We start from the raw sequence: 27437 nt of genomic DNA on the forward strand, positions 1-27437 counted from the left end.
CCTACCGGGCCGAGAACTCCCTGTGGGTTCCCTTTGTCCACCGCCCATCCATTTGTTCCTTTAGCCGTCTATCCACCTATCTGTCCATCTGTCCTCTGTCAGTTTGTCCATCCGTCCATCCATCTATCCTTCTGTCCATTCACCCATTCACCAACTCAGCAGTGAGCGCCTGCTGCGAGTCGCGCCCTGGGCCGAACCCTGGGCACACGGTAGGGATGGGGCCGTGGCTTTGATGGGGGGCCCTCCCCAGCCCTGGCTGGGAAGGGCTCCTTGGATGAGATCGAAGAGGTGGGCGGGCATGTGCTGGAAAAGTTGGGGGGTTCCAGGCAGGGCCCATGTGAAGGAGGAGTGTGGAGTGTGAGGGGACAGTGCCAAGGTGAGGCTTGGGAGCCGATGTGGCTCTGTGGTTGAGTGCCGGCTTCCCACATATGGGGTCCCAGGTTCATTCCCCAGCCCCGGTACCTCAAAAAAGAAAAGTGAGGCTGGGGGAGTGTGCACAGAGCCCTGCAGGTCCCAAGCAGCCTTAGGAAGGTGGGGGGCAGGGGAACAGGCTGAAAAGGCAGCGGGCGGGCCGAGGAGCCAGCTAGCCACTCCTCAGGGGGTGCCAGGGGCCTCTCGGGGGAGGAGCACCCAGAGACACCTGCTGGCCGGCCTCACTTCTGTCTCGTGGCTCAGCCTGGACACACCCTGGGAGTGTCCTCAGAGTGAGGAGGGGGACCAGGATGTCCCAGGTGGCCATGGCCTCCCATCGCCCACTCTCGTCTCTGAGCGAGGAATCATGGGAATTCATGGGCTCTGCCCCAACCTGTGCTCCTGGGGTGCTCCCTGGTGGGCCTCAGGGAAGGCACGTGGCCTGGGGGTCCCTCCCGGGCCCTGGCTGTCCCCATGCTGCTCTCGCCTGCTCAGGGCTCTGGGGTTTGGTTTCAGGGTGTGTGCTGCGGCCCCCGCATGCAGCAGGACCTACTGCGGCAGGCCGACCTCAACAAGTTCACCCCAAAAGGTCAGTGCCCGGGTGGGCTGGGTGGGTCAGGTCCTGGCAGGGGCTTAGGAGCAGGGGCTCTGGTCAAGGGGAGGTGCTCTCTTCTTGGCCGAGGGTCCCAGTTTCCTCAGCTGTAACATGGAGATAAGAAATAGGGTGCTTTGCCCAGGCCCTGCTCCCGGTGAGTGCTGGGTGGGCCGCAGTTGCGCTATCCTTCCTCTAGCAGCGCCGTGACAATGTACTGTGGTGGGCTGGCGCAGCTGAGGGCCACCGTTCTCTCTGCCCAGCTGGGCACGGTGGGGGCATTTGTGTGGGTGTTTTCTGGGGGAGGCCAGGTCTTATCTCTCACTGGGGTCCCAGCACCTAGAACGGGTGGGTGCCCTGCAGATGTTTGCTACAGGAGGGAAGGGAGGGTCCCCTCAGGCTCTGCAGTGAGCGTGGGGCACAGCTGGGGTGGTCAGGACGGTGACAGCTCTGCAGGGTGCGGGGCAGTCCCCAGGGGTGGAAGGGAGAATGAGGCAAGACCAGGAGAGCCGTGAGCAGGGAGGGCCCTGGGTGGAGGTGAGGAATGGGGGCTCCCACTTGGCCACGTTCGCCCCTCTCCTCTGGCAGAGAGGACACCCCCTTCTGTCAGACCCTGATGTCCGTGGTCCCGGAAGCCTGTCCCTCCTCGCCACCCTCAGGAGAGACTTGGCTGCTTGCTGGCACTGCCCGAGCTCCGTCCTCGCAGGGTCCAAGGGCCTTGTGGGGTCTGAACCCCCAAGTGTGTGCATTTGTGCCGGTAGCTGAGGCTCGAGCCTGCTATTTGCAGTGGTCTCACAACTATCTGTGACCCAGAAAATTGTTAAAACCCGCCGTGCCCATGTGTCGTGGAGGGCCGGGGAGGGGCAGCAGCTCTGCCAGCCCACCCCCAGGGGGAGAAGCAGCCCCAAAACACCCGGGGTGCCGGGCAGCGCTCTTGGCCGCCAACAACACGAGTCCCTCCTGCTGCCAGAAGGGTAAACTGAGGGCTTGAGAAGCCAACCGGGGCGTGCCCTCTGTAGGAATGGAGGTCCCCGCTCGGCTCTCCTCGCCCCGGCTGCTTCCTGGTCCCCCCCCCAAGCTCAGCGCTGGGCCCCCGGAGCCCGCAGTCCCAGGGGCTCAGGCCCTGGGGGGCCTGACCATCGCCTGCTCGCCCGGGCCTTTCTGGGACCGTGAAGCTCCCTGAGCACCTGGCCTGGTGGTGAGAGGGCAGACCTCAGCAGAAGGTGGGTGGCCTCTAGAGCCTCGCGCCTCTGGAGGGGACCCCCCAGGGGGGCCATCCTGCTGAGGGACTCCCTCCTGCCCCCCAGGAGATGGTGAGGCCCAAGGAGAGGCTCCCCAGGGCCTCCCAGGCCCCTTGGGCCTCTCTGGATCTTCCACTCAGGAATGGAGCCATTTCCGGCCCCCCTGGAGCCCCTGGGAACAAGGGCTCCTCCTATGGCATATTCTTTTATTTATTTAAAGACTATTATTTATTTATTTATTTATCTCCCCTTCCCCCCTCCTCCCCACATTATCTGCTCTCTTGTGTCCATTCACTGTGTGTTCTTCTGTGTCCGCTAGCCTTCTCGGGACACTGGGAATCCGCGTCTCTTTTTAGTTACATCTTGCTGCGTCAACTCTGCGTGTGTGCGGCACCACTCCTGGGCAGGCTGCGCTTTTCACACAGGGTGGCTCTCACTGCCGGGAGCGCTCCTGGTGCGTGGGGCTCTCCTCGGCGGGGGACACCCCTGCATGGCATGGTGCTCTTCGCTGCGCGCATCAGCACTGTGCGTGGGCCAGCTCACCACACGGACCAGGAGGCCCTGGATGTGAACCCTGGACCTCCTATATGTTAGGCAGATGCTCCATCAGTTGAGCCACATCCGCTTCCCCTACAGCTTATTCTGCACCCCCATTTTCCTCCTTCTGTGGGTCTGGGAACTTCTTGTCCTGGTTTGTCTAGGACTTTGCTACTTTTAGCACTAAACTCCCTACGTCCTGGGAAACCCCTCATTTGGTCCCAGGAAAACTGGGGTGGCTGCTCCCCCTGTCTGTGGGTCCCTCTCCGCCAACTCCTCTCCCCCCAGACCCGGAAGTGAAAACCTTCCCGTGGCCTTGGCTGAGGAGGGGGGGATTTGGGGACTTGAGGGGCCCACAGGGTTGGTCGTGCTGCCCGTGCCTGGGAACGGCCCCGGGGAGTAGGGAGTGCGTGGTGATGAGACTGACAGGCTGGGGACCTGTGCGGCAGGGGTGGCAGGCACCCATTGCAGAAGCACAGGGAGCTACCGCTTGGCCTCCCTGTGCGGTCGTAACCTCACTGGTAGTTGAATTAAGCACCTGGCTTGAGCGGTGGCCACCGCTTCTGGGGTCCTGGGTGGCATGGAGGGGAACGGTCGGGCACGTTGGCCCTGGACAGGGAGAGCAGGACCAGCGTAGACCTTCTGGGTGAGCCGCAGGCCAGGCTCCGAGCTTCCCGGGCCCCAGAGCGTGCGCGCTTGGCACCTGCTTGGTGCCGTGTCTTATACGGGAGCGGGGGCCGAGCCTGACCCTGCCGCCCCTGCCTCGGCCTCCACCTGCAGTCGGCACCTTCGTGGTCCCCGAGGACTTCCAGCAGCTCGTGGAGCAGCAGCGCATCGGGGCTACCACCCAGCTGCTCACCGAGACCGACTTCCCCCTGCAGGCCTACGAGCCCAAGGTGCAGGTGCCCTTCGAGGTGCTGCCGGGCCAGTGCCCCCGCAAGATCGAGATTGAGAGGTACCTGCCGGGCACTAGGCGGGCGGGCCTGGCCAACGCAGGGGCTGATGGACCCTAGGCCATGGGTGACAGCCCCCATGGCAGACCGGTCTGTGCCCATGGCCTTAAATAAAATCTTCCAGCCCTGTGTCCCTTCACAGGAACAAATCGCCTTCCTCCCTGTGGAAGGGGGGAGGCTGGCCTTAAGGTCACTGCAGTGGGATGGCCAGGGCAGGACGGAAGGGCAGCTGGGACCCCGCCAGCAACCCCGGCCACTACACGGCTTTCCCAGAGGGAGGAGGGCCCCAGAGGGCTCTGGGCACAGCCCGGGCGGCGCGACCCCGCGGGCCTTGGCGGACACCTGCGGAGCCCCGGCACGCGCCGAGCCATCACGAGGGCCCCTCCCCGCCCATGGCCAGGAGGAAGCGGCAGTACCTGAGCCTGGACATCGAGCAGCTGCTCAGCCACAAGGGCGTCGACTCCAACAAGCTCATGCCCAGGCACCCCGACCCCCAGAACCCCCAGACCATCGAACAGGGCCACGACCCGCTCTTCCCTGTCTACCTCCCGCTGCAGGTGAGCCCAGCTCCCGCGGAGGGCCGGTGGGCAGGGGTGGGGGGCGCAGGACACCGGCCGAGGCGGGGGTCAGACCTGAAAGGGGACCCCACGCCGGTCTCAAGCGCTCACTCGTCACGACACCCGCGTGACCGACCCCACCCGGGCGCGTCGAGCATTCCAGGCCCTGGGCTGTGACCACCTGCCTTTCCTGGGAGCTGGGAAGCCTGCCTGTCTGAGCCCGGCCCCCGGCCACCCCGGGGCCCCCAGAAGGCGCCCAGTTGGCCTGTGGCGGTGGGGACAGGCTTCCCTGACCAGTACCTTGCCCGGGGGTTGCCTCCAGGCTTGCTGAGAGGGGAGACTGGGGATGGCGGGCACGAGGGCAGCCCCCGTGGGGTAAGGTGGGGCAAGTAGGCCGGCTCTTGCTCTCTTCCCCCATCTCCTGGCTCCACGGCCCTGCGTGTCTCTTGCCGGGTTGTCCCTGTGGGAGGCGAAGCCTGCAGCAGCTGTCAAGGGCCACCTCCTTTCCGAGGGGGGGGGTGCTCAGGAACGCTGGGGGGGGCCCCTTCCATCAGGCCTGCGTGGGACGAGCTCCGGCCGTTGTGGGGAGAGCCCACATCCTGCTGTCCGCTTTGGGGCGCTTTGTCGGGACGGCTCCCTGGGCCCCAGCCGACCTGGGCACCCCCCGCCCCCCGACCCCAGGAGGCTGAGCCGCGCCCCCCAGCGGCTGCCGGCTCTCCTCCAGGTGTTCGACAACGAGGAGTTGGACTGCCGCACTCCCCACGAGTGGCTCAGCAGGGGCGTGGAGCCGGGGTCTCCCGACAGGAAGCCTGTCCCCGGAAAAGCCCTCCTGCCTACTGACGACAGCCTGGGGCATGGTGAGGACGCGGCGCGGGGGCATCCCGATGGGGCCCGGCAGCGTGGGAGGCCGAGGAGGTGGACGCCCCCTCCGCCTTCGCCTTCCGGCGGCATTCGGGCCGAGGGGCTGGCCACGGAGGCAGGCAGTGCAGGGCCCGGGGTCCTAAAGTGTAAAAAAAAACGTTGATTCATTTGTAATAAAAACGATACAGGCTTGTTGCAAATATTCAAACAATGCACGAGGCTGTAAGGGGCACGAGTCCCGCCCCTCCTGCCCACCACCCAGAAATCACCATTGCCGCCCCCGCCGCCGCTGTGGCCTCTTGGCTCTTCCCTCTGCATGGACACGCACACACTGCCACACCTGTGCCCAAGCACACTCACTGTCACACACCCATACCCTGCTGTCATCCGTTCACAAGCGCTGTCTCGCACACACATGGGCGCACATCCCTCACTGACACCGGCCACTTCTGGCACGCCTCGGCTCTATGGCACACAGTCCCCCGGCCCCTCCTCTGGCCCCAGGCCTGCCCTGGTGACCGTGGACGCTCTCTCCGGTTTCCTGCAGCCACGGCCTCCACCCTGGCTTCCGGGAAGGAGGTCTGGGGTGAAAGGCTGGCGGGTGGAGGGGCCGATCCCCTGTGCAGGGCTGAGGGCCGCTCCGCTCCCTGGCCGGTGCGGGGACGGGATGCTGCGGCAGGGCCAGGCCCCGCGGGCCAGCCCCCAGGTGGGAGTCAGGACTGTGATGCAGTGACTGGTTTTAAGACTCTCGGCCTCCAGGGAGCCCGCAGGGAGTCCACCCAGCAGGCTGTCAATTTATGTCTCATTTTAAAACATGTTAATGCCGGAATCAATTTCTCTGAACTAGACAAGAAACCTAGAATATTCCCTTTCCTTTGGACTTAATTGCCGAAATAATTTAACTCAATTGTTCCCAGGTCTCCAATTCCTGGTGATAAAACCAGAAGGTTTGGGGCTGTGCTAACCTCACGTGCACCGAGTCCCAGCCTCCCCCGCGGCCCTCCACGTGGGCCCTGGCCGGGCTGTGGGCCCTGGCGGGGGTGGGGGCTGGCAGGGGGCATCTCTGCCGGGGTCTGCTGGTTTTCGGCTGGGGGCATCTTTTCCTCTCCGTTGAGCCAAGGCAAGGCCAGCCGTTTCTAAAGGGAGACTCAGTAGGCAGGGAAAGAAAAGGCGAGAGAGCAGAAGCAGGGGAGGTGGCGCAGCGTCTCCCCCTCTTCTATCCCATGCCGGGATGGAGGTCGGCAGGCGGGAAGCGTTTCCTTGGAATTCCCGCCTCTCTTCCTTCCTCACGCCAGGCTGAATCTGCTTTGAGTCACTATGTGTCGAGGCCTCTCCTGGGCACCGTGCTGCATGCCCCTTCCTTCCACAAAAGTTTACTGAAGGAGTGGATGTGGCTCAAGCGGTTGAGCACCTGCTTCCCACACGGGAGGTCCCAAGTTCGGTCCCTGGTGCCTCCAAAAAACACAACGAACAACAACAAGAAAACCAACCCAGGAGCCGATGTGGCTCAGTGGTTGAGCACTGGCTTCCCACATACACGTCCTGGGTTCAATCTCTGGCCCTGGTACCTCAAAAAAAAAAAAGTTTATTGAACACTTACTACATACTAGATTGCATTCCAGGCACAGGGGACACAGCTGTGACCAAGAAGGACCAAGACCCTGCTGCCCTTACAGACAGCTGAGACTAGTGTGAGGAGCTGGCATGAACCAGGCTAGGATGCCTGCAAAATAGAATGCTGAACAGCGACAAGTCCTGAGAGGGACACAGGCAGGGTCAGAGCGTGCCTGGGGCAGGGCGGGGAGGGCTGCTTCTCCAAGGAGAAGGCAGTGGAGCAGGGAAGAAACCAGCAGTGAGGCGACTGAAGGGAGGGGTGCTCCAGCCAGGGCACAGCCAGTGCAAAGACCCTGGGGCAAGAGCGAGTTCTGGTGTCACGGGAGTCGCCCCATGGCCAATGAGGCTCGAGAGCAAGGAGTGAGGGGGCCATGGGGGTGGGGGTGATCTGGAGAAGTAGGCAAAGGCTTTCAGCCCAAGGGGGAGGTGGGAGGCTCATTCTGACCAAAGAGGCCCTGAGGTCCACCTTGAGCCCATCACAGGCCAGCGGCCTGCCTTGCCCCGCCCTGTCGTGCTATGAGCGGCCCAGGGGCTCCGTTGCCACCCACAGCCCACCGGGAGGACTTCACCCAGCCTTGGTCCCCAGCTCAGCCCCGCGGCCTTTGCTACTGGGCCCCCAAGTCTCTTGATTGCCTGGGGCTCTCATGCTTCCCATCCCAGCGCCGGTGGCCTGAGGCTGTCTCTGCCCCAGGAGGGGTCATGCAGAGCACAAGCGCAGAGAAGCCCGGTCCTTCTGGCCACTGTCCTCCTGTGGCCTTGGGGTCATCGGGGGCCCGCTCAACCGGACTCGGGGTCACTGCGGTCGGAGCGAGGCCATGCCCAGCGCCGCTGCCCGCCCGCAAAGGCCCCCGCCGCGTGGCAGGAGCCCTGGCGGAGCTCTCCTCCCATTTCAGAGGACCCCAAGAGCCAGAAGGTGACGTACCAGTGGTGCAGCGTGGGTGTCCTGGACTACGACGAGGAGAAGAAGCTGTACCTCGTGCACAAGACGGACGAGAAGGGCTTGGTGCGGGACGCCATGGGGAGGCCCATCCTGAACGGAGGCGTCACCGCCGAAGGTACCGGCTGCCAGGGTGCAGCCAGCTCAGGGCTGAGCTCCTCCTTGCCGTGCACCCTGCTCACCCCCGAGAACCAGGGAGGGCCAACGGCCCCACTGCGAAGAGCCCGAGGCCCCTCCGTGGGTGACGGCTGCCCTGGGTGTGGCGTTGACGCAAGGCCCTTGAACAGCCTTCTGTGCACAGCTCTTTACAGTTTGCCCTTGAACAGCCTTCTGTGCACAGCTCTTTACAGTTTCCAAAGCCCTTGCCTGTCCATCCGTGACACCCTGTGAGGTGGGCAGGGGGTGTCGTCGAGCCACGTCTCAGGTACAGCAGGGCTTCAGAGAAGGGAAGCAGCTTGCTCAGGCCACCAGCCTCGGTGGCAGAGCCGAGATGCTTCCCCGCGCCCTGCGGCCCGGGCGGCCTGACCGTGCCTCCCCTTCTCCGCCCCCTGCCGCCCCCAGGAAGGCCCCCCCTCCTGGACTGCCAGTACTGGGTGCCGCGGATCCAGCTCCTCTTCTGCGCCGAGGACCCCTGCGTGTTTGCACAGCGCGTGGTCCAGGCCGACGCCCTGCGCAAGAACACGGAGGCGCTGCTGCTCTACAACCTGTACGTGGACTGCATGCCTTCCGACGGCCAGCGCCTCATCAGCGAGCAGAGCCTGAGCCAGATCAAGCAGTGGGCCATGAGCACACCGCGGATGCGCAAAGGGCCCCTGTGAGTCCCCAACAGACCCTTTCCTGTGCCAGGCATCACCTCCTCCTGGGAGCCTCCCGTGATTGCCCAGGCGGTAGCGCTCTTGTTTGCTTATCTGTTTGGGGCTTCTTGTTCACTGTTCTGTGGAATTCCTGGGACCCCAAACAATTTCTTGTTCATTTCCAGATCCCTCTTTATCGGTGTGGATTCATGAATTCTTATTTTGTTCACAGGGTTATAATCTGTTACTATCATTTTTTATTTTGATACTTAACTTGTTCCTGAATTGCCTGTGGGATCCTCTTTAGGCGTATTCCTGTGTTCTTTTGGTAGGTTGCCATCATTCTTCGCACCTGCCCTTACTTTCTGGCACAGCAAGATGTTCCAGTCTCATGTTGTACTTTCCCAGGCTCAGCCCTGCAATCAGCCATTTTTTCAAGGAGCCGTAGTTCCTTGTGGCAGAAAGGGTAGTTAGAAACCAAGGTCTTGACATTAGATGTGCTCATTGCTACTGGAAAGTCCTTGCTTCTGGGTTCTTATAGCAGACAGTTCAGGGAAATAGATGTATATACTTTTCTTTTTTTTTTTTTTTTTTTTAAAGATTTATTTATTTATTTAATTTCCCCCCCTCCCCTGGTTGTCTGTTCTCTGTGTCTATTTGCTGCGTCTTGTTTCTTTGTCCGCTTCTGTTGTCGTCAGCGGCACGGGAAGTGTGGGCGGCGCCATTCCTGGGCAGGCTGCACTTTCTTTTCACGCTGGGCGGCTTTCCTCACGGGCGCACTCCTTGCGCATGGGGCTCCCCCACGCGGGGGACACCCTTGCGTGGCACGGCACTCCTTGCGCGCATCAGCACTGCGCATGGCCAGCTCCACACGGGTCAAGGAGGCCCGGGGTTTGAACCACGGACCTCCCATATGGTAGACGGACGCCCTAACCACTGGGCCAAAGTCCGTTTCCCATATATACTTTTCTATTATATTACATTACATATTATATATAACCTTCTCACCCAACTCTGTCAATAGATACAATAAGTATCTATTGACTTATCTGTTAATAACCATGAGCTCACGCTGACACTTTCAAATTAACTTCAACACCCCAGGGCTCATCTCACGTTTACCTATTTGTTATTCTTTTCTCCAAAAGAAAACTGACTCCCACTAATCATAGTGTGTTTACTTCTTTGCTCAGTCCTGGAATACATAGAAAGTAGTTTCCAAATTGCTAACCCCTATTTTTTAAAAGAAAAATCCTACTAAATAGTTTAATATTTTTGTGTTTTTTTCTCTTTAGCCTGAGGCATATAGTCCAAAATACTATGTTCAAAATTTACTTGGTTTAAACACACACACACAAATATTACTCAAAAAGGTGTACTCAGAGATGTCACTCCCCACTCCCATTCCTTTTATCCTGTCCTCATTCCCAGTCCTTTCCACCCTGTTCCCACCTTGTGCCTTAGAGATAACCAATATCCCTAGTTTCTGGTTTATCCTTGCTTTATTTTGTTCTGTTTATCCTCTCTGTTTTTATTTTTGCACAAATAAGGATGCATCTTTCCTTATACCTCCTTCTTACATGAAGGGAAACACCATAGTTTTTTTTTGCACTTACAATACTTGCTATTCATATCAGTGCATTAAAACCTTCATTCTTTTTTCACATCCACTGTGTGGATGGACCATAATTTCTTCATTTTCCAATACGTGGACAGTTAGATCATTTCTAGTATTTTGCAATTACAAGTAATGTTGCAATGAATACCCTTATGCGTTTGTATGTTCATATAGATGGAGGTGTGACTTAGAGGTGGAGCTGCTAGGTCTCTAAGTGCATATACGGTTTTGTTAGGTATTGCCAGCTTCCCCTCCGTAAGGGTTGTATCACTTTGCATGTCCACCCACAGTGTGGAATTGCCTGCTTCCCCACAGCCTGGCCGACAGAGTGCGTTGTGATTCTTTTAAATTTTGAGTCTGGAAGGTAAGAATTATATCTCAGTGTACTTTTTTTTTAAAAGAATTATTTTTCATTTTATTTTTCTCCCTTTCCCATCCCCCACCCCCATTGTCTGCTTTCAGTGTCCATTCGCTGCGTGTTCTTCCGTGTCCGCTTGTCAGTGGCACCTGGAATCTGTGTCTCTTTTTGTTGCATCATCTTGCTGCATCAGCTATCCGTGTATGCAGCACCACTCCTGGGCAGGCTATGCTTTTTTCACATGGGGTGGCTCTCCTTACGGGGTGCACTCCTTGTGCGTGGGGCTCCCCGAGGCTGGGGACACCCCCGGGTGGCACTCCTTGCGCTCATCAGCACTGCACATGGGCCAGCTCACCACACAGGTCAGGAGGCCCTGGGTTTGAACCCTGGACCCTCCACGTGGTAGGCGGACACTCTTATCAGTTGAACCAAATTTGCTTCCCTCTCAGTGTACTTTTAATTTTTATCTTATTATGAATGAGGTTGAACCTCTTTTCATATGTTTAAGGTCAAGTTGTATATCTTTTTGTGACTTGCCTGCTCGTGTCTTTTGCCCTTTTTTTCCCTCCAGGGTGTTTGGGGTTCTCCGCCTCTAATTTTTAAGGGTTGTTTATATTTTAGGGATATTAGCCCTTTATCTGTGATATATGTTGTGAATATTTTCTCCAGGTTTATCAGTTGTATTTTGCCACACCTTTAAAAACAATTTTAGAGACAATTTTATTAATCTTTTACTGCATCTGGATTTTGAAACATTGAAGTCTTTCCTTATACCAAGGTTTTCCTCTTGTACTTGTAGGGTTTCATCCTTTCGCGTTTGTATTCCCAATCCATTCTCATGTATGGATGTGTAGGTATGTATCTAATTTCATGGTTTTCAAGAGGCTAACCAGTCGTCTCAGCAGAATTTATTAAAACTCTGTCTTTGGCCCAGGGATCTGAGACACCACCTATATCATAGTGTAAATTTGCATGTGCTTGTCTAATCATACACCTGTACCACACTGTGTTGATGACAGAAGTTTTATAGCATGTTTCAGTGCCTGTGAAGCTTTCCTCTTTCACTGTTTTCCTGGTATTCCTTTTTTTCTTAGGAGTTACCAGGAATTGAACCCAGGACCCCGTACATACAAAGCAGATGCTCGAGCACTGAGCTACACCTGCTCTGCTCTTGGCTATTCTTGCGAGTTCATTTTTCCATACGAGCTCTGGTCTGCCTCTATTTTAAAATCTTGGTATTTTTAAATTGGGATTGCAATTTATTTTTTAATTACCTTAGGTAGTCGACGTCTTTCGGTTGTTGAATTGTCTACCCAAGAACAAGGGATGTTTGTCCATTTGCTCAAATCTACTTTTGTGTCTTTCAGGGGTGCTTTTAAAGTTTGGCTTATGCATGTTTAAAATATTTCCTATTAAGTATCTTATCTCCTTTGTTGCTATTATATATAAATGGGTTCTTCTCTGCTATTGTGACTATTAAGTTTGAGTTTGATTTATCATTGATTCTCTAGAGCTTTCTAAGTGTACATTATCTGTCAATAGAAATAGTTGTGCTTATTCTTTTCCAATTTTTAATCCTTTAATTACTTTCTCTTGCATTTCTAATAGCTCCAGTGTAATAGTGAATATTAGTAGAGATTGTGGGCATCTTTGCCTTGTTCCTAATCTTAGTGGAAATGCCTTTAGTGTTTCCCTCTTAAGCAAAATGCTGGCTTTAGGACTTTATTTATTATTAATATTTTTTAAAGATTTATTTTATTTATCTCCCCCCCGCCCTGTTGTCTGCTCTCTATGTCCATTTGCTGTGTGTTCTTCTTTGTCCACTTGTATTCTCGGCGGCACTGGGAATCTGTGTCTCTTTTTTTTGGTTGCGTCAGCTCTCTGTGTATGCACCACCACTCCTGGGTGGGCTGTACTTTTCTCGCGTGGGGAAGCTCAATGCGGGGCACACTCCTTGCGCATGGGGCTCCCCTATGTGGGGGACACCCCTGCATGGCACGGCACTCCTTGCGTGCGGCAGCGCTGTGTCTGGGCCAGCTCACCACATGGGCCTGGAGGCCCTGGGTTTGAACCCTGGACCTCCCATATGGTAGTCAGACGCTCTATCAGTTGAGCCATGTCTGCTTCCCAGGACTTTATTGATTTAATAAAGTATCCATCAATTTCTATTTTCTTAAGTATTTTTGTTACAGGCTTTTTAAAGTATGTGTGCAGATAGTCATACAATTTGTCTTTTTGGTTCTGTTAACATGGTGTATTAATTGATTTCCTAATGTTGAGACAAACTTGTATCCCTTTAATAAATCCCTCTTGACACCATAGTGTATCATTTTCTTAATGCGGTATTGTATTATATTTGTTAGTGTATGGCTTATAACTTTTCCATTGATAGAAGTGATGTTTAGCTTGAATATTTTTTTATATTGTCTTTATCAGGTTTAGGTATCAAAGTTATACTTGCTTTGTAAAATGAATGTTGAAGTTTCCCTTCATTTTCAACACTCTGGAATAAATTATTTTCTGTTGGGGCTTATTTTCCCCTGTGAAACCATCTGTGCTTTTTGAGGGATAGATCCTCTGTACTTTCCTTATTACTCTACAGATATTGGTCTGTTTATGCTTTTAGGTTCTAATGGGGTCTTTAGTTCTTTGTTTCTCTAGAAAATTTTCCACCTTATCTAAAGCTTTAAAATATATTTGTGTAGATCTGCAAAAATAGTCTTAAGATTTTTGCATTTTCTTCTGTTTCATTATCATGTTTTATTTTGTAGAATTCTCCTTTCTTCCTTTTTTACTTTATTAAGTTATAAGTTTTCCTAGTGTGTTAAATGAAAAAATGGAGTATTGATTTATTAATTAGATCAACTGCTTTTCTACCACTTTAATTTCTACTTTTTTAAAAAAATTAATTAATTAATTTATTTAATTCCCCTCCCCTCCCCCGGTTGTCTGTTTTCTGTGTCTATTTGCTGCGTCTTGTTTCTTTGTCCGCTTCTGTTGTCATCAACGGCATGGGAAGTGTGGGCGGCGCCATTCCTGGGCAGGCTGCTCCCTCCTTCGCGCTGGGCGGCTCTCCTTATGGGCGCACTCCTTGCGCGTGGGGCTCCCCTACACGGGGACACCCCTGCGTGGCAGGGCACTCCTTGCGCGCATCAGCACTGCTCATGGCCAGCTCCACACGGGTCAAGGAGGCCCGGGGTTTGAACCACGGACCTCCCATGTGGTAGACGGACGCCCTAACCACTGGGCCAAAGTCCATTTCCCTAATTTCTACTTTTATCTTTATTATTTTCCTTCTTTGTACTTTCTTTTGGCTTCCTTTTTGTGATTTTTAAGTTTTGTGTGTGTGTGTGTGGGTGGGTGAGTGCTGGGAATTCACTTATTTTCATTCTTATTGATAAATGTGTTTAAGGCTATGAACTTCTGATGACTGCTTTGAAAGTGGTTGGTAGATTTCAATATGTAGTGTTTTGTTATTTTTTTTTTAATTCCATAAACTTGGAATTAAAGTGTTGGTTAATATATGGTTTTAAAACTTTATGTGTGAAAGGATGGGCCTCTTTAATTTCTTTTACTTTGTTAATAATGTCTAGTTTTGTTACATTGAGATAAGAGAGTATTGCTTATAATTTTCCACTATATGGAACTTGTTGATGTTTTCTTTGTGACCTAATATATAATCAATTTTTGTGAATGTTCCATTTGCACTTGAGAAGAAGGTGTATTTCTTATATTATTAGGATTCAAAAGTTATATATATTAACATATATTCCATAAAACTACCTTATTGATTTTATTGTTTATATCTTTTATATCCTCATTTATTTTTGTCCAGAGGGCAGTGTGTTATATCATCATTGTGAATTACAGCTTTTAATATTAAAAGTGTCGGGGCAGGTTTAATGCTTTTTTTTAACCTTATTTCTACTTTGTTATAGATCAGAAGCACAAGCTGGCTTTCTTACAATTCCCAGTTGCCCGAGATACCTTTCCCCATCCCTCTATTTTCAACCTTTCTGAATTAGTTTTAGGTAGGTCTCTTGTTTTCAGGATATAGTTGGGTTTTACTTTGTGAGTCATGTTAAAAGAATTAAAAGATACCCACTTATCAATATTGCTAAAATGTTTACTCTCAAATCTGTCATTATTTCATGTTGTAATTATGTATATTATGATACAATCCCATGTTTCTTTTTCTACATGATGTATTTTCTTTTCTTTTTAAATTTTCTTTTGGTGTTTAGGAAGGTCTGTACTTTTATTTTAGTGGTTTCTTTTGTACTTGTATCTTCTGTAATGCCCTTCATCCCTTGCTTTCCTCCTTATTCCTTTAATGTGATTTGTCAGGTTTTTGGCTGGATATAAAATCCTGGGTTCAACACTTTGTTTCCTTAAGTTTTTCAAAAATGCAGCTCTATTGTTGCCTCGCTTTGCGTGTTGCCTTTGACAGTCTAATTCCTCTTCCCTTATAAATTGTTTGATTTTTTTTGCGTGGGAACTTGAGGATTAAAAAAAAAATCTTTAAAGTCTAATTGTTTTACTTGGGTGTGTCTCAAAGTTGGTTATTCTTAGTCAGTTTTTCCAAGTACCCAAGGTGCCTTTTCAATACATAAATTCAGATTTTAAAAAAAATGTCTAATTTCTCTTCAATTACAGCCCTAAGTATTGGTTTCTTCCATCGCTCAGTTCCTCTTCAAGGATCCCGATGGTATCTGCATCTGTGCCTCTCTTCAGTTCCACCACTTTGTCTCTAACCCTTTCCAGTTCTCTCTTTTCTCGTTTTCCTCCTCTGGTTGCATGCCTGGCTTTCGTCAATGCCCCTGCCTACATTTTCCTTTGGCTGTATTCTGCCTCGGGCAATTTGTAGTTTACCCTTCATTCCTGATCTGCTCTTGCCTCTTTATTCCGTTTCTTCCCTGAATTCAGTTAATTCCCCTTTCTTTTCTTGTTTTTTCTGCATTTCTATTTTTCATTTTTGAATCTCTGATCGAAGGTGGTTTTCATAGCCCCAGAGACCTTGGAGGCTATTTAGTTCCGTTTGAAGTGCTGGGTCTCAGTTTCTTCTGCTTTGCCTTCGTTTCTCTTGGGGGAGGGGGTGGGGTGCCCATCGGTCGGGGTGCTCTCTCCTCTCTTTCCCCGTGGAGCAGCTTTGTGGATGTCCTCTGCACCTCCTCATTTCACGGCTTTGGAGTGGTCTAAGGATGCCTGGCTCACGGGTGCCCCCTTCCGTCTGTAGCAAACTAGGTGTTTTTTTTTGTTTTTTAAAGATTTGTTTCTCTCCCCTTCCCTCCCTGCCCCTGTCCCAGTTGTCTGTTCTCTGTGTCTATTTGCTGCATGTTTTTCTTTGTCCGCTTCTGTTGTTGTCAGCGGCACGGGAATCTGTGTTTCTTTTTGTTGCATCATCTTGTTGTGTCAGCTCTCCGTGTGTGCAGCGCCACTCCTGGGCAGGCTGGACTTCCTTTCGTGCTGGGCGCCTCTCCTTATGGGGCGCACTCCTTGAGCATGGGGCTCCCCTATGTGGGGGACACCCCTGCGTGGCACGGCACTCCTTGCACACATCAAAACTGCGTGTGGGCCAGCTCATCACACAGGTCAGGAGGCCTGGGGTTTGAACCGTGGACCTCCCATGTGGTAGATGGACGCCCCAACCATTGGGCCAAATCCACTTCCCCTTACCTATTTATTTTTGGAGGCGATCCTGGAAGATTTGAAAGAGCGTAGCCACCATGACCTTGGCTGCCTCCATCTCTTGAGTTTTGTATTCCGTAGGACGTTTACAAGTAACAAAGATGCTGGGCTCAGATGGGTTTGGATAGCAGGGAAATGCATCCTTTTCCCTGCAGCAAGAAGTCCATGCAGATGGGCCCCAGCTGGGTGCTGCCTCCAGTGGATGCTGGCTTTGCCTTCAGGCCAGGGGGCAGCAGCAGTGGCAGGAGCATGGCAAGGCCCAGCTCCTTCAGGACCCGTCTTCGATTGGGTGCCCTAGAAGCAGAGCCTGCTTTGGGAATCCTTGCGCAAGTGATTCACTGATGACATTCTCTCAGGAGCGCCGGCTCAGGGGTTGCAGGATGCGGAACGTGGCCGCGGAAGGAGCGAGGTCACCAGGGGGTTTTAGGAGCAGTGCAGCCTCAGCCTGACCCTCGGAGGAACTCTGCAGAGAATTTGTCCTGAGGTCGCTTGACTTTCCTATCTCCGCATCAGCCACATCCCCATTCCTAAGCCATTCACTGTGTATGTGTGTGGCTTAAGTCAGTCGAGATGTCCCCCTGGAGCTGGGGACGGGGCGTGATGCTGTCAGTCAGGAGAGAGCAGAGTGACTTCTGTAACAAAAGTGAGGTGCATTTAGGAGGAAGAAGGAGGGAAGGGACGTGGGCAGACAACCAGCGACGCCCGGGCGCGTCCCTCCTGCGCCGAGGGCACGGGGCGCAGCCGTGAGCACCCCGGCAGAGGGCGTGCTCTCACGGCCTCTCAGTCTAGCCTGTGAAAAGTCCAGGTGAGTTAGGGTTCTGTGAGCAGCACCTGCCTCCAGGAGCTCCAGGGGGCCACAGGAGGGCGTTGGCTTTATCCTGGGACCCAGGGACCCAGGGACAGGGTATGAGCAAGAGTAGGATGTGATCAGATCTGGGTTTTGTGGGGTGTGAGTGGGGTGCAGGGTGAGGGCGGCCCGTGCTAGGGGGTCCTGAGAAGGGGAAGCAGAGAGGGCGAGGGTGGTGGGAAGGGGAGGCGTGGCGAGGGTGGTGGCAGTTAGAGGCTCGCAGGCAGGGAGCGCCTGTTGATCGGGGGGGGGGCGGGCTGCCAGCCCAGGGCCCTGGCTCATGTGGGCCGGCTCCCCAACTCCCCCTTTCCCGGCCCGGCCCGCAGGGTCCTGGAGCACCTCGGCACCCTCACCAGGGAAGTGAGCCTGGACTACGAACGCAGCATGAACAAGATCAACTTTGACCAAATAGTGTCCTCCAAGCCCGACACCTTCTCCTACGTGACTTTGCCCAAGAAGGAGGAGGAGAAGGTGCCCGAGCGAGGTGAGGCTCAGCCAGAGCCGCCCCCTCCCCAGTCCTGCTGCCTGCTGGCTGCGCAGACACGACCCCCACTGGCACGCATGCGCCCCGACCCCAGCACTCGCGTCGTGCGCCCGGACCCCAGCACTCACGTCCCAGCTGCCTGGGGAGCTAGAGGGGAAAGGGCTTCAAAAAATGTTGAAGTGAGTAGGGGGAAGGACGAAGGAAATGTGTGCTAGAAAAGTAACCATCCAGTCACTGAGTGGCAGATGACAGGGGCTGCTGATGGCCTGAGCCTGGGCACACGCAGCCCTTTCTCTCCCCAGGAGCACGGGCAGCCCCGTGTTGCAGATCTGCAGATCCGGCTCAGAGCAGGGCGCCGGGGCCCTGCGATTCCCGCCCCGGCCTCAGCTCACTTCCCCGGGTGTCCACAGCCCCTTGCCTCGGCCCTCCAGGGCAGGCCCAGGTGGGCCTCGGGTTGTGTGTGGAGTGGGCGGGGGTGCAAGAGCGGCCGGGGTGCTCGCTGGGCTTGTTTGCTGGGCAGGGCAGAACAGACAGGCCGAATGAGGCTGGAGGAAAAGAGGATTTACTAGTTGGCAGGAGATCAGAAATGGACGATCTCTAATCAGCCTCCCTGAACTGCAGAAATCCTCATATTTTCTGCCATCGGGGTGCTAATGGGTAATTGGGGGTGGAGCTGGACACAGGGGCCTTCATTACTAGCATGAAGGGGTGGACCGTGCTGGGAGGGAACCAAAGCAGGGTGAGTTCCGAAGTACAGCAATCATCAGAGATCCAGGGTCTAGGCTGGGAAAGGACAGAGGAGAGGGAGGTCACCAGGTGTTCCGTGGGGGCATCAACAGGAGGTGGAGGGGTACACACAATGGGGGGGCCAAGTTTTGGGTAACCACACACAAGGATGAAACCTGCTTAGAATCACAATAGCAGGTCTGGGCTAAATCCAGCCAGTGTCGGTGATTTCAGATATTAACTTTTTGCTGTTTTTTATAATAGAAAAGCATCTGCGTAATTCTTAACTCTGTTACAAAGGTTCTGTTCAGTGCCTCAACATTTAAGCTGCACTGGGTTTTTCTAGTTCTACAGTGGGTGGGGAGGGGGTCCACAGTTTTCACTCACTTCTCAAGGGATCTGTGACCCAGAGGGGGCTCAAGGGAATTCCTTTACCCAGTCCCAGAGAGGGCACCTCGCTGCGGGGCCCAGGGGCCACTCGGGGAGGCCCCTGGGCAAGGGGGATTGTGGGGACCGGGTGTCCTTCCCTCCCCGAGCCCCGCAGAGATGCCCGACACGGCCCTGGGCCTCCGTCCCTGCAGGGCTGGTGGCGGTCCCCGAGTACCCCTTCCGGGAGCAGAAGGAGGACTTCACCTTCGTGTCGCTGCTCACGCGGCCGGAGGTCATCACGGCCCTCAGCAAGGTGCGGGCCGAGTGCAACAAGGTGACGGCCATGGCCCTGTTCCACTCCACGCTCTCCAAGTACAGCCGCCTGGAGGAGTTTGAGCAGATCCAGTCGCAGACCTTCTCCCAGGTGCGGCGCGCGCAGGGGGGTGGGGCCCGGCGGGCTGCGGGCGCCCGCCTTACCGGACATGGGGCCTCGGCCTTTTCCTGGACCCTGTTGGAGCTGGGGGGGGGGGGCCTAGGGCATGGTCATCTGGGAGAGCGGACAACCAGGCCGGCCCCCTTCCCAGGACCCTCCGGGCCGCCGCTGGGTGCCTCTGAAGCAGACCTGTTGTTTTGTAAAGGGAGAAGGAACCCTACGTACCCCACTGGGGCCCCGGGTAGAGGGAGTGGGGTGCGGCCTGGTGGGGCCAGGGTGGCCAGCCGGCCCAGGAGAAGCGCTCCCCGCCTGCCTCCTTCTGCGTCCCTCCCTCGGCCCTCTTCTGCCTTTGTCCCTGACTCTGTCCTATTCTCCGAGCCTCCGACTCTCCCTGCCGGCCCCTCCCAGCAGCCCTGGGCCCCTGCCATCACCTGAGGGTGTCGGGCAGCAGGGTCAGGCAGTAAGTTGGGGTGGGGGGCGCGCGAGGCTGCCCACGCACCCTGGCGCAGCAGAGGCCTGGGCGCGGCGGCGGGGATAGGGGCTCGGGGGGCGGGGGGCGGCTGCCCGCCCACACCTGTGACGGCCGCAGGTGCAGATGTTCCTCAAGGACACCTGGATCAGCACCCTGAAGGTGGCCATGCGCAGCAGCCTGCGCGACATGAGCAAGGGCTGGTACAACCTCTACGAGGCCAACTGGGAGGTGTACCTCATGTCCAAGCTGCGCAAGCTGATGGAGCTGGTCAAGTACATGCTGCAGGACGCGCTGCGCTTCCTGGTGCAGGACTCGCTCGCCGGCTTCGCGCACTTCATCGGCGACGCCTGCTGCAGCGTGCTCGACTGCCCCGACCACATGGTCTGGGGCGACGACCTCATCAACAGCCCGTACAGGTGGGGGCCCCAGCTGGGGTGCCGCGCTCACCGGAACTCCGCCTTGCTGGGCCCTGGGGGCCGGAGAGGTGTGGCATGGGGGCGGGCGGAGAGCGGGCTGGCTCCCCCAGGCTGCCGGGGGCGGGGGTCCGGCCAGCCCCTGACATGTCCTCTGCCCACCTGCATTCGCTCGTGCTGAGTCACTGAGTCGCTCAGTTGAGAAATGTGTTTTGACCCTGACCGTGAGCCAGGACAGACGCTGCAAGCAGACAGACATTCAGCTGCCCTTGTGACCGATTTGGGCAGGGGCTTTGGTCGAGGCCGGTGAGGGTGGGCCTTGGCCAGGAGGTCAGGGTGGCCTCTGAGCCAAGACTTGGGGCGTGAGGAAACCAGCCAAGAGGAGTGCAGGGAGGAGCGGGCAGGGGGCCGCTGTGCAGAGGCGCGGAGGGGAGAAAGGGCTTGGAGCAGGCAGGGAAGGACGGCGCTGGGCTGGGGGGGAGGGCCGGGGCGGAGAGGGGGGCCCGGGCACCGGCAAGGGCATAACGTGATCTAAAATATGTCCCCCAATGATGCTCTGGATCTCTGGGGGCTGTGAGGGAAGGGAAGTCAGGCAGAGGCTCTTGTCATCTTCCGGGTAAGAGCGATGGGGCTTCAGGCTCGGAGGGGCAGAGAAGGGGGCAGGTTCTGGGCAGCTGGGCCTGGCTGCGGGAGGAAGGGAGAAAGGAAGGTGTCATGGCTGTCGCTGTGGACCCGGGACGTCTGCAGTGCCCACAGGCAGCTGGGTGGCGGGGTGGTCCACAACCGGAGCGTGGGGGCGAGGCCTGGGCTGGGGTCCGGGTTTGAGGACGTCGGTGTGTAGTGGGCATCTGAAGCCAGGGGTGGGTGGGCTCCAGGGAGCACCTAGGGCCTGGCAGACCTGCCCCAACTGCCTCAGGCCGGGGACGGGGTCCCTCCTCTCTCTTGGTGCTCCGGGGAAGCCGTTTGCCTAGTCTGGGTTCCTTTGGGGGACAAGGAGGAGGCAGACGCCTGGAGAAGCCCGAGAGCCACGGGGCGGGCAGGCAGGGCAGGGAGCTGGGCGTCCTGCGTGCCGGCCTCCTCAGGCCCCTGGCCTCGGCCCACGGCCAGCCCGATTGCTGCCCGCAGGCCCCGGAAGAACCCCCTGTTCATCGTGGACCTGGTGTTGGACAGCTCGGGGGTCCACTACAGCACCCCCCTGGAGCAGTTTGAGTCCTCTCTGCTCAACCTCTTCGACAAGGGCATCCTGGCCACCCACGCCGTGCCCCAGCTGGAGAAGGTACGGGTGGCTGCAGTTACACTCTGTCCTCCTGCCCGACGCGTCATCAGCTCTCTAAGGGTGGAGTCTCTGGGTTGGTTCCCACCGCAAGCGGAAGCCAGAGCTGTTGGCATCCACATTGCAAAGAGGCTCAGAGAAGCCCCAGCCTTTACCTAAGGTCACGCAGCTGCATTTCGAACCCTGGACTTAGCCGGGGCCCTCCTGCCACGGCCGGGCCCGACTCCGGAGCCCACGCCCTCGATCCCACCCAGCTACTGGCCTCTCACGTCCTCTCAGGAGGCGGCTGCAGGTGTTGACCTCCACACACAGAACCCCCTGCCCAGCGCCCCCCTCGTCCCCGGCTGCGCACGCACTCAGCTGCACACCGCCCAGGCCCGCAGGCGCGGGAGCCCCTGTGACTCAAGCCCCCTCTTGTCTCCCTTGCTGGTCAAGCAGAGTCCTCCGTGACCGTTCCCCTTCTGTTCCTTTCCTTGGCCCTGGACCGAGTCAGCCACTGGCCAGGGAAGCCTGGCTCTTGGGGGACCTCTTGGCAGTGCCTGGCCCTCTGGTCTGCAGCCCCCTCTAAGGGGGCTCCCCCGACCCCTGGCATGCTCTCAGCACCCGGCCCCCCTGCCACCCGCTCGGTCTTCGGGTCACGCGCTGGCCTCCTCGCCCCTCCTTTGGAAAGGCTCTCCCACCTCCGGCCCCGCTGCCTGCCTGGCCCGTGGCTCACCCGGGCCGCCCCTCCCACAGCTGGTGATGGAGGACATCTTCATCAGCGGGGATCCGCTGCTGGAGTCAGTGGGGCTGCACGAGCCGCTGGTGGAGGAGCTGCGGGCAGTCATCGCCAGCGCCGTGCGCAAGGCCATGACCCCCCTGCAGGCCTACGCCAGGGAGTACGAGAAGTACCTGGAGCTGAACAACAATGACATCGGCACCTTCCTCAAGTGCGTGCGTGTCCGCGTCTGCGTGTGTCAGGGGCGGGGCCCGCCCTCGCCCTCACCTTCCCGGTCCCCTTGTGTGGCCCCCGCTGTCCTCAGGGACTACCAGACACGCTGCCCGTCGGCGGAGCAGGTGCGGGCGGTGGTGCTCGCCCACCTGCAGGAGAAGGAGATCCTGGACAGCACGCTGCCTAGCAGCATCGTCATCGGGCCCTTCTACATCAACGTCGACAACGTCAAGCAGAGCCTGTCCAAGAAGCGCAAGACCCTGGCCACCTCCATGCTGGACATCCTGGCCAAGAACCTGCACAAGGAGGTGGACAGCGTAGGTGCCCGTGCACGGGGCTCCCCAGCGGCGCACGCGTGCTCGCAGCCACGGCGGCACCTGGCAGGCCCTGTGCACTCCCGCTGGCCGGATGTCCCCGGGCAGGGCCAGGGGTGTCTGCTGGCTCCTGGGCCGACAGAAGGAACCGGAAGGCACCCTGCCTTGATCTCTGCCTGTCCCAAAGGGAGGTCCCAGGAAAGGGGGTTGCCCCTTTCCTGGCTGTAGAGACGTGGTCACCCGAAGCCGGAGTTGAGGGTGTGCGAGGACAGGGGATGATGGGGCGGTCTCAGCGTCCCCAGAGCCCCAAGGCCCTTTCCCGGAAAGCATGGGTGAGGTGGGGCGGGGAAGACAACGGGACAGAGGAGGAGGAGGGGGCCCCAGTGAAGGGTCAGGGGTGCACGGCCCTCCCCCAGATCTGCGAGGAGTTCCGCAGCATCAGCCGCAAGATCTACGAGAAGCCCAACAGCATCGAGGAGCTGGCGGAGCTGCGCGAGTGGATGAAGGGCATCCCAGAGAGCCTGCAGGGCCTGGAGGTGAGGCGGGCGCCCAGGGGCCAGGGCACAGGCCGGGGGCCGGGGGCGAGCGGTGCACCCCGGGGCAGGTGGGCTCGGGGCGATGGGCCGGGCGGAGGCTCAGCGCTGGCATCTGGAGGTTGGGAGGGCAGCGGGGTGGGTGGAGGCACAGCCCCCGCTGCCCTGAGCCCGCGCCGGCCTTGCACCCCGCGCCTCCGCCCCACCCCAGGAGGCGCGGCCACTTGGGGGTGAGCCGGGCCCGATCGCCCCCATGCCGGGCCCGCGTGAGGCTCTCGTCCCCACCTCCCTGCGCAGGAGCGGATTGTGAAGGTCGTGGACGACTACCAGGTCATGGATGAATTCCACTACAATCTCAACACCGATGACTTCAACGACAAGTGTGTGGGAGCCCGGCGCCGCCTGCGCCCCGTGGGAGGGTGGAGCGCGGGAGGCGGGGGCCGGGCTGCCGCGCCTGGGTGACCACCCCAGAAGGGCCCTGCCATGGTGCCAGGGGCCACGGCGCCACCCACGGCCAGGGCTGGGTGGCTGTGAGGCAAGAGAAGGCCAAGCAAAGCTCCTGGCCGGGAGCTGGCCGCCCCACCCCGCCTCTGCCCCGTCCTCGGGCCAACTCGGCTGCGTTCACCCAGGACCAAGGTCCGCTTGTTTGTGGTTGGGGTCCTCCTGGGTTCTGGGGAGCCCTTAGGGAAGGCCCAGCCCAGCCGGTGGGCAGTCCCTGGGGAGGGGCTCTTGTCCCAGCTCAAGAGCCTTATGGGAATCAACCAAAGAACTCATCTTCAGGGCCGTCTTTCAAGCCCAGCCTACTGAGACGCCCCCAGAGAGAACCCTCACCCAGCCCCGTGTAGCCCACCCCCACCCTCCTCCCAGGCCCAGACCCTGCCTCACAGACTGGGGGTGTCATCAGGACCCCAGGGCCCCAAGGCACCAGCTTACAGGTCACCCCATGCTCAGGGTGGCAGTCCCAGGCTGCCTCAGGCAGACGTCCAGGTGTCCAGACCCCCTAGGCCAGCTGGGCAAAGCACGTTGTTCCAACACGAGGGCAGCTGGCCTGGTGGCCCCAGCTGGCCACCAGGGAGACGCAGGCTGGAGGCGGCTTTGCTTCGTCCAAGGTAGAGGTCCCTGCAGACCCCAGCCTCGCTCTCCTCGTCTCGGACACCACCCAGCACAGCGAGTGGCTCTGCATCTCCCTGGACGCTGACTCTGGCTCTCGGCGGACAGGATGGGGCGCGCTCCTCCTGCCAGCCAGGCACACACAAGGACGTGGCAGCAGCCAGCTCCCGGCTCGCCCCTGTTTCCCGGGTGCGCAGCTCTGGCTGGCTCCAGCTGCTGCCTCGATTCCTGACCTTGAGGGTGCCCCATGACCTCCCCAGCCTGGGTTCCCCTGCCCCGCCTTCCTGCCCATCCTTTCAGCTATTTCCCTGTCCCGGGCAGATGGGCCGCCAGCAACTGGCCTTCTAAGATCCTCGGGCAGATCGAGCTGGTGCGGCAGCAGCACATCGAGGACGAGGAGAAGTTCCGCAAAATCCAGCTCATGGATCAGAACAACTTCCAGGAGAAGCTGGAAGGGCTGCAGGTGGGGGTTGGCCCCAGGCCCTGGGCTGGAGTCTGGGGCCCGCCCCACCTCCACACACCAGCCTGGCCTCGCTCTTGGCATTTGAGACGTACTGTGTAGATGCACGACAGACAAGTTGGTGGATGAATGAATAAACGAGTGAACGAATGAACTGACAGGCCAAAGAGGCGCTTGGGGCAGCAAGCTCCAGAAAAGTGCAGAGCGCCAGTGCCTCTTAGGTGTTCTTGGCACCTTGCCTGGTCAGCATGAGGGCGGCCGGCCTGCCTGCCCCTTGGAGCTGGGAGGAGTCGATGCCCTGGGGACCTGGGGGGCCTGGGTGTGGGGGAGGTGGGGCGCAGAGGCCCTGACCCCTTGCCCCTGGGCCTGCAGCTGGTGGTAGCCGGCTTCTCCACGCACGTGGACATTACGCGAGCCCACGAGATCGCCAACGAGGTACGGCGCGTCAAGAAGCAGCTGAAGGACTGCCAGCAGCTGGCGATGCTCTACAACAACCGCGAGCGCATCTTCGGCGCGCCCATCACCAACGTAGGCCTCCTGCAGGCTCCCCTTCCCCCGCCCCAGGGAGCGGCGCCCACGGCATCTGCCACATCAGACACGGCCACGTCTGAAGTCCCCGGTTGGGCGGGAGGGCCCTGGCATCGGGGTGGGCGAGGAGGTGGGCCGGGGACAGGTGGGGGGTCTGGGGTCGACCACTCGGAGCCCAGAGCCTGCGTGGGCTGGGACGATGGGAGGCCGGTCCCAGGGGCAGGATCAGGGGCAGCGGCCAGGCGCGAGGAGCGGGAGGGGACGTGGCCCGAGGAGGAGCAGCACGGGGAGAGAGGGGGCCGCGTCCCGAGCCAGCCCCGGCCCTGGCCTTCTGCCCCCGCAGTACGACAAGCTGTCCAAGATGGTGAAGGAGTTCCAGCCCTACCTGGACCTCTGGACCACGGCCTCCGACTGGCTGCGCTGGTCCGAGAGCTGGATGAACGACCCCCTGTCGGCCATCGACGCCGAGCAGCTGGAGAAGAATGTCATCGAGTCCTTCAAGACGATGCACAAGTGCGTGAAGCAGTTCAAGGACGTCCCAGGTAGGCGGCCGAGCCGTCCGTTCCCCGCCCCGCCCCCGCCTGCGCCGGCGGCCTCTCACCCCCCGCCCCCCCCCGCCCGGCAGCCTGCCAGGACGTGGCCGTGGACATCCGGGCCCGCATCGAGGAGTTCAGGCCGTACATCCCGCTGATCCAGGGGCTGCGCAACCCCGGCATGCGCGGCCGGCACTGGGAGGTGCTGTCGGACGAGATCAACATCAACGTCAGGCCCAAGGCCAACCTGACCTTCGCCCGCTGCCTCGAGATGAACCTGCAGGACCACATCGAGAGCATCAGCAAGGTGGCCGAGGTGGCCGGCAAGGAGTACGCCATTGAGCAGGTGGGCAGCCCCTGGCAGGCCCCTCGGCCCCACTCGGGCCCTGCTGGACAGGCCGTCCTCCAGCCCTTGCTGGGTGACCGTAATGGGCCCCCACCGCCGGGTCATTCACTGCACCCGGGGGTCGAGGTACATTCTATACGGTGAGGTCCTAATGCGCGCCTTGGCTCAGGGCTCACCATCACCCCTTTCAAGACCTCCCGGAAGGAGCTGATAGTGTTATCCTCATTTAACAGACGGGTAAATTCAAGCTCAGAGAGTTTCAGCAACTGGCCAAGGTCACACAGCCAGTAGGCGCCAGAGCTGGCACCAGAGCCCACACTCCTACCCGACACTCTGGCCGCCTCCCGACCTGCATGTGCATGTGCTTCGTATGCATGCAGCACACATGCGTGAGAGTCAGCCGCCCCTGATTTCAGGCGAGAGCTCGTGGGGGACTCGTGGACCAGGCAGGCCACAAGCACTTGCCAGATGGCCTGGGCGAAGGCCACAAACAGGCGAAACCCGTTCTTCCTTGGACCCCAGCGTCGGCTCTTCCTCTCACCGCCCACCCCAGGCTCTGGACAAGATGGAGAAGGAATGGGCGACCATTCTGTTCAACGTGCTGCCCTACAAGGAGACGGAGACCTTCATCCTCAAGAGCCCGGACGAGGCCTCCCAGCTGCTGGACGACCACATTGTCCTGACGCAGAGCATGTCCTTCTCACCCTACAAGAAGCCCTTCGAGCAGCGCATCAGCTCCTGGGAGAACAAGCTGAAGCTGACCCAGGTGGCCCCCAGCCCTGGCCTTCCCTCGCCTGTGTCCCACAAGGCGGCATTGGAGGGCCCCAGGGTAGCGCGCAGAGCACAGGAGTCACTGGCCCCCGCTGGCACAGCGCCAGTCCCCTGACAGGCCCCTCAATCCGGGGGGCGATGAGGATGGGACTTCCCACCCCTGAGCTCGGCGACCAGAGGAGGCAGTTGAGCCCGTGGGGGTGGGACCAGTGTTTGGCCCAGAGGCTGAGGAGGAGCACGAGAGCAGCCACCAGACCCCTAAGGGCTGCTGGGCTGGGGATAACCAGGACACCAAATCCCAGAACTTTCTGGGCTGGCACCCCAGGGCCCCTGAGGCTCCTCAATGCCGCCCTCCACCCTGTGGCCTCCCATTCTCATCTCTCTTGGAGCTATCTTGGGGTGAGGGGGCCAAGGCACTGGGGACTGCCCCTGCCCGGGGCTCTCCAGGCCAGAGGCGGTGCCGCGGATTCTGACAACCCCTTCCTGGGTGCCTTCCTGGGGGCTGCTCAGGACCTCTGGGAAGGCAGGTGAGGCGAGCTCGTCTGTGTCCCCTGGACCACCCGGGGAGGTCTGAGCTGGCAGGCGCTGTCTCTGGGCCTCTCCCTCCTGTGCTCACCCCGTCCCCAGCTTCCATCTCCTCCAAGTGGCTCTCACCGGTTTCCCCACGCCCACCTGCAAGGGGTCTCCCTCGAGGCCTTGCTAGGTGCCTCTTAAGCCCGTCGGGCATGCAGGC

The 27437-nt window shown here is 58.2% G+C and overlaps 1 protein-coding gene and 1 long non-coding RNA gene across 2 annotated transcripts in view; one reads left to right on the top strand and one right to left on the bottom strand.

Annotated features, from left to right (window-relative positions):
- Positions 1 to 27437, top strand: part of DNAH1 (dynein axonemal heavy chain 1) — a 67256-nt gene that overhangs the window by 2223 nt on the left and 37596 nt on the right. Inside the window, 19 exon segments of the mRNA XM_058288773.2 lie at positions 928 to 1000; positions 3562 to 3736; positions 4135 to 4291; positions 5016 to 5148; positions 7660 to 7821; positions 8265 to 8517; positions 17335 to 17492; positions 18800 to 19011; positions 19610 to 19908; positions 21031 to 21181; positions 21914 to 22107; positions 22201 to 22426; positions 22840 to 22959; positions 23254 to 23336; positions 24388 to 24529; positions 24899 to 25054; positions 25398 to 25596; positions 25680 to 25933; positions 26487 to 26699. Coding sequence (XP_058144756.1) covers positions 928 to 1000; positions 3562 to 3736; positions 4135 to 4291; positions 5016 to 5148; positions 7660 to 7821; positions 8265 to 8517; positions 17335 to 17492; positions 18800 to 19011; positions 19610 to 19908; positions 21031 to 21181; positions 21914 to 22107; positions 22201 to 22426; positions 22840 to 22959; positions 23254 to 23336; positions 24388 to 24529; positions 24899 to 25054; positions 25398 to 25596; positions 25680 to 25933; positions 26487 to 26699 — 3360 coding nt within the window.
- LOC139437645 (uncharacterized) lies at positions 18094 to 22135 on the bottom strand. The gene is made up of 5 exons (XR_011647530.1): positions 21894 to 22135; positions 20068 to 20589; positions 19727 to 19961; positions 18852 to 18969; positions 18094 to 18275 (listed from the first exon to the last, which is right to left on the bottom strand). It is a non-coding gene; the product is annotated as an uncharacterized lncRNA (long non-coding RNA).

Source organism: Dasypus novemcinctus, chromosome 26 (genome assembly GCF_030445035.2).
Source record: "Dasypus novemcinctus isolate mDasNov1 chromosome 26, mDasNov1.1.hap2, whole genome shotgun sequence".
NCBI classification, from domain to species: Eukaryota; Metazoa; Chordata; class Mammalia; order Cingulata; family Dasypodidae; genus Dasypus; species Dasypus novemcinctus.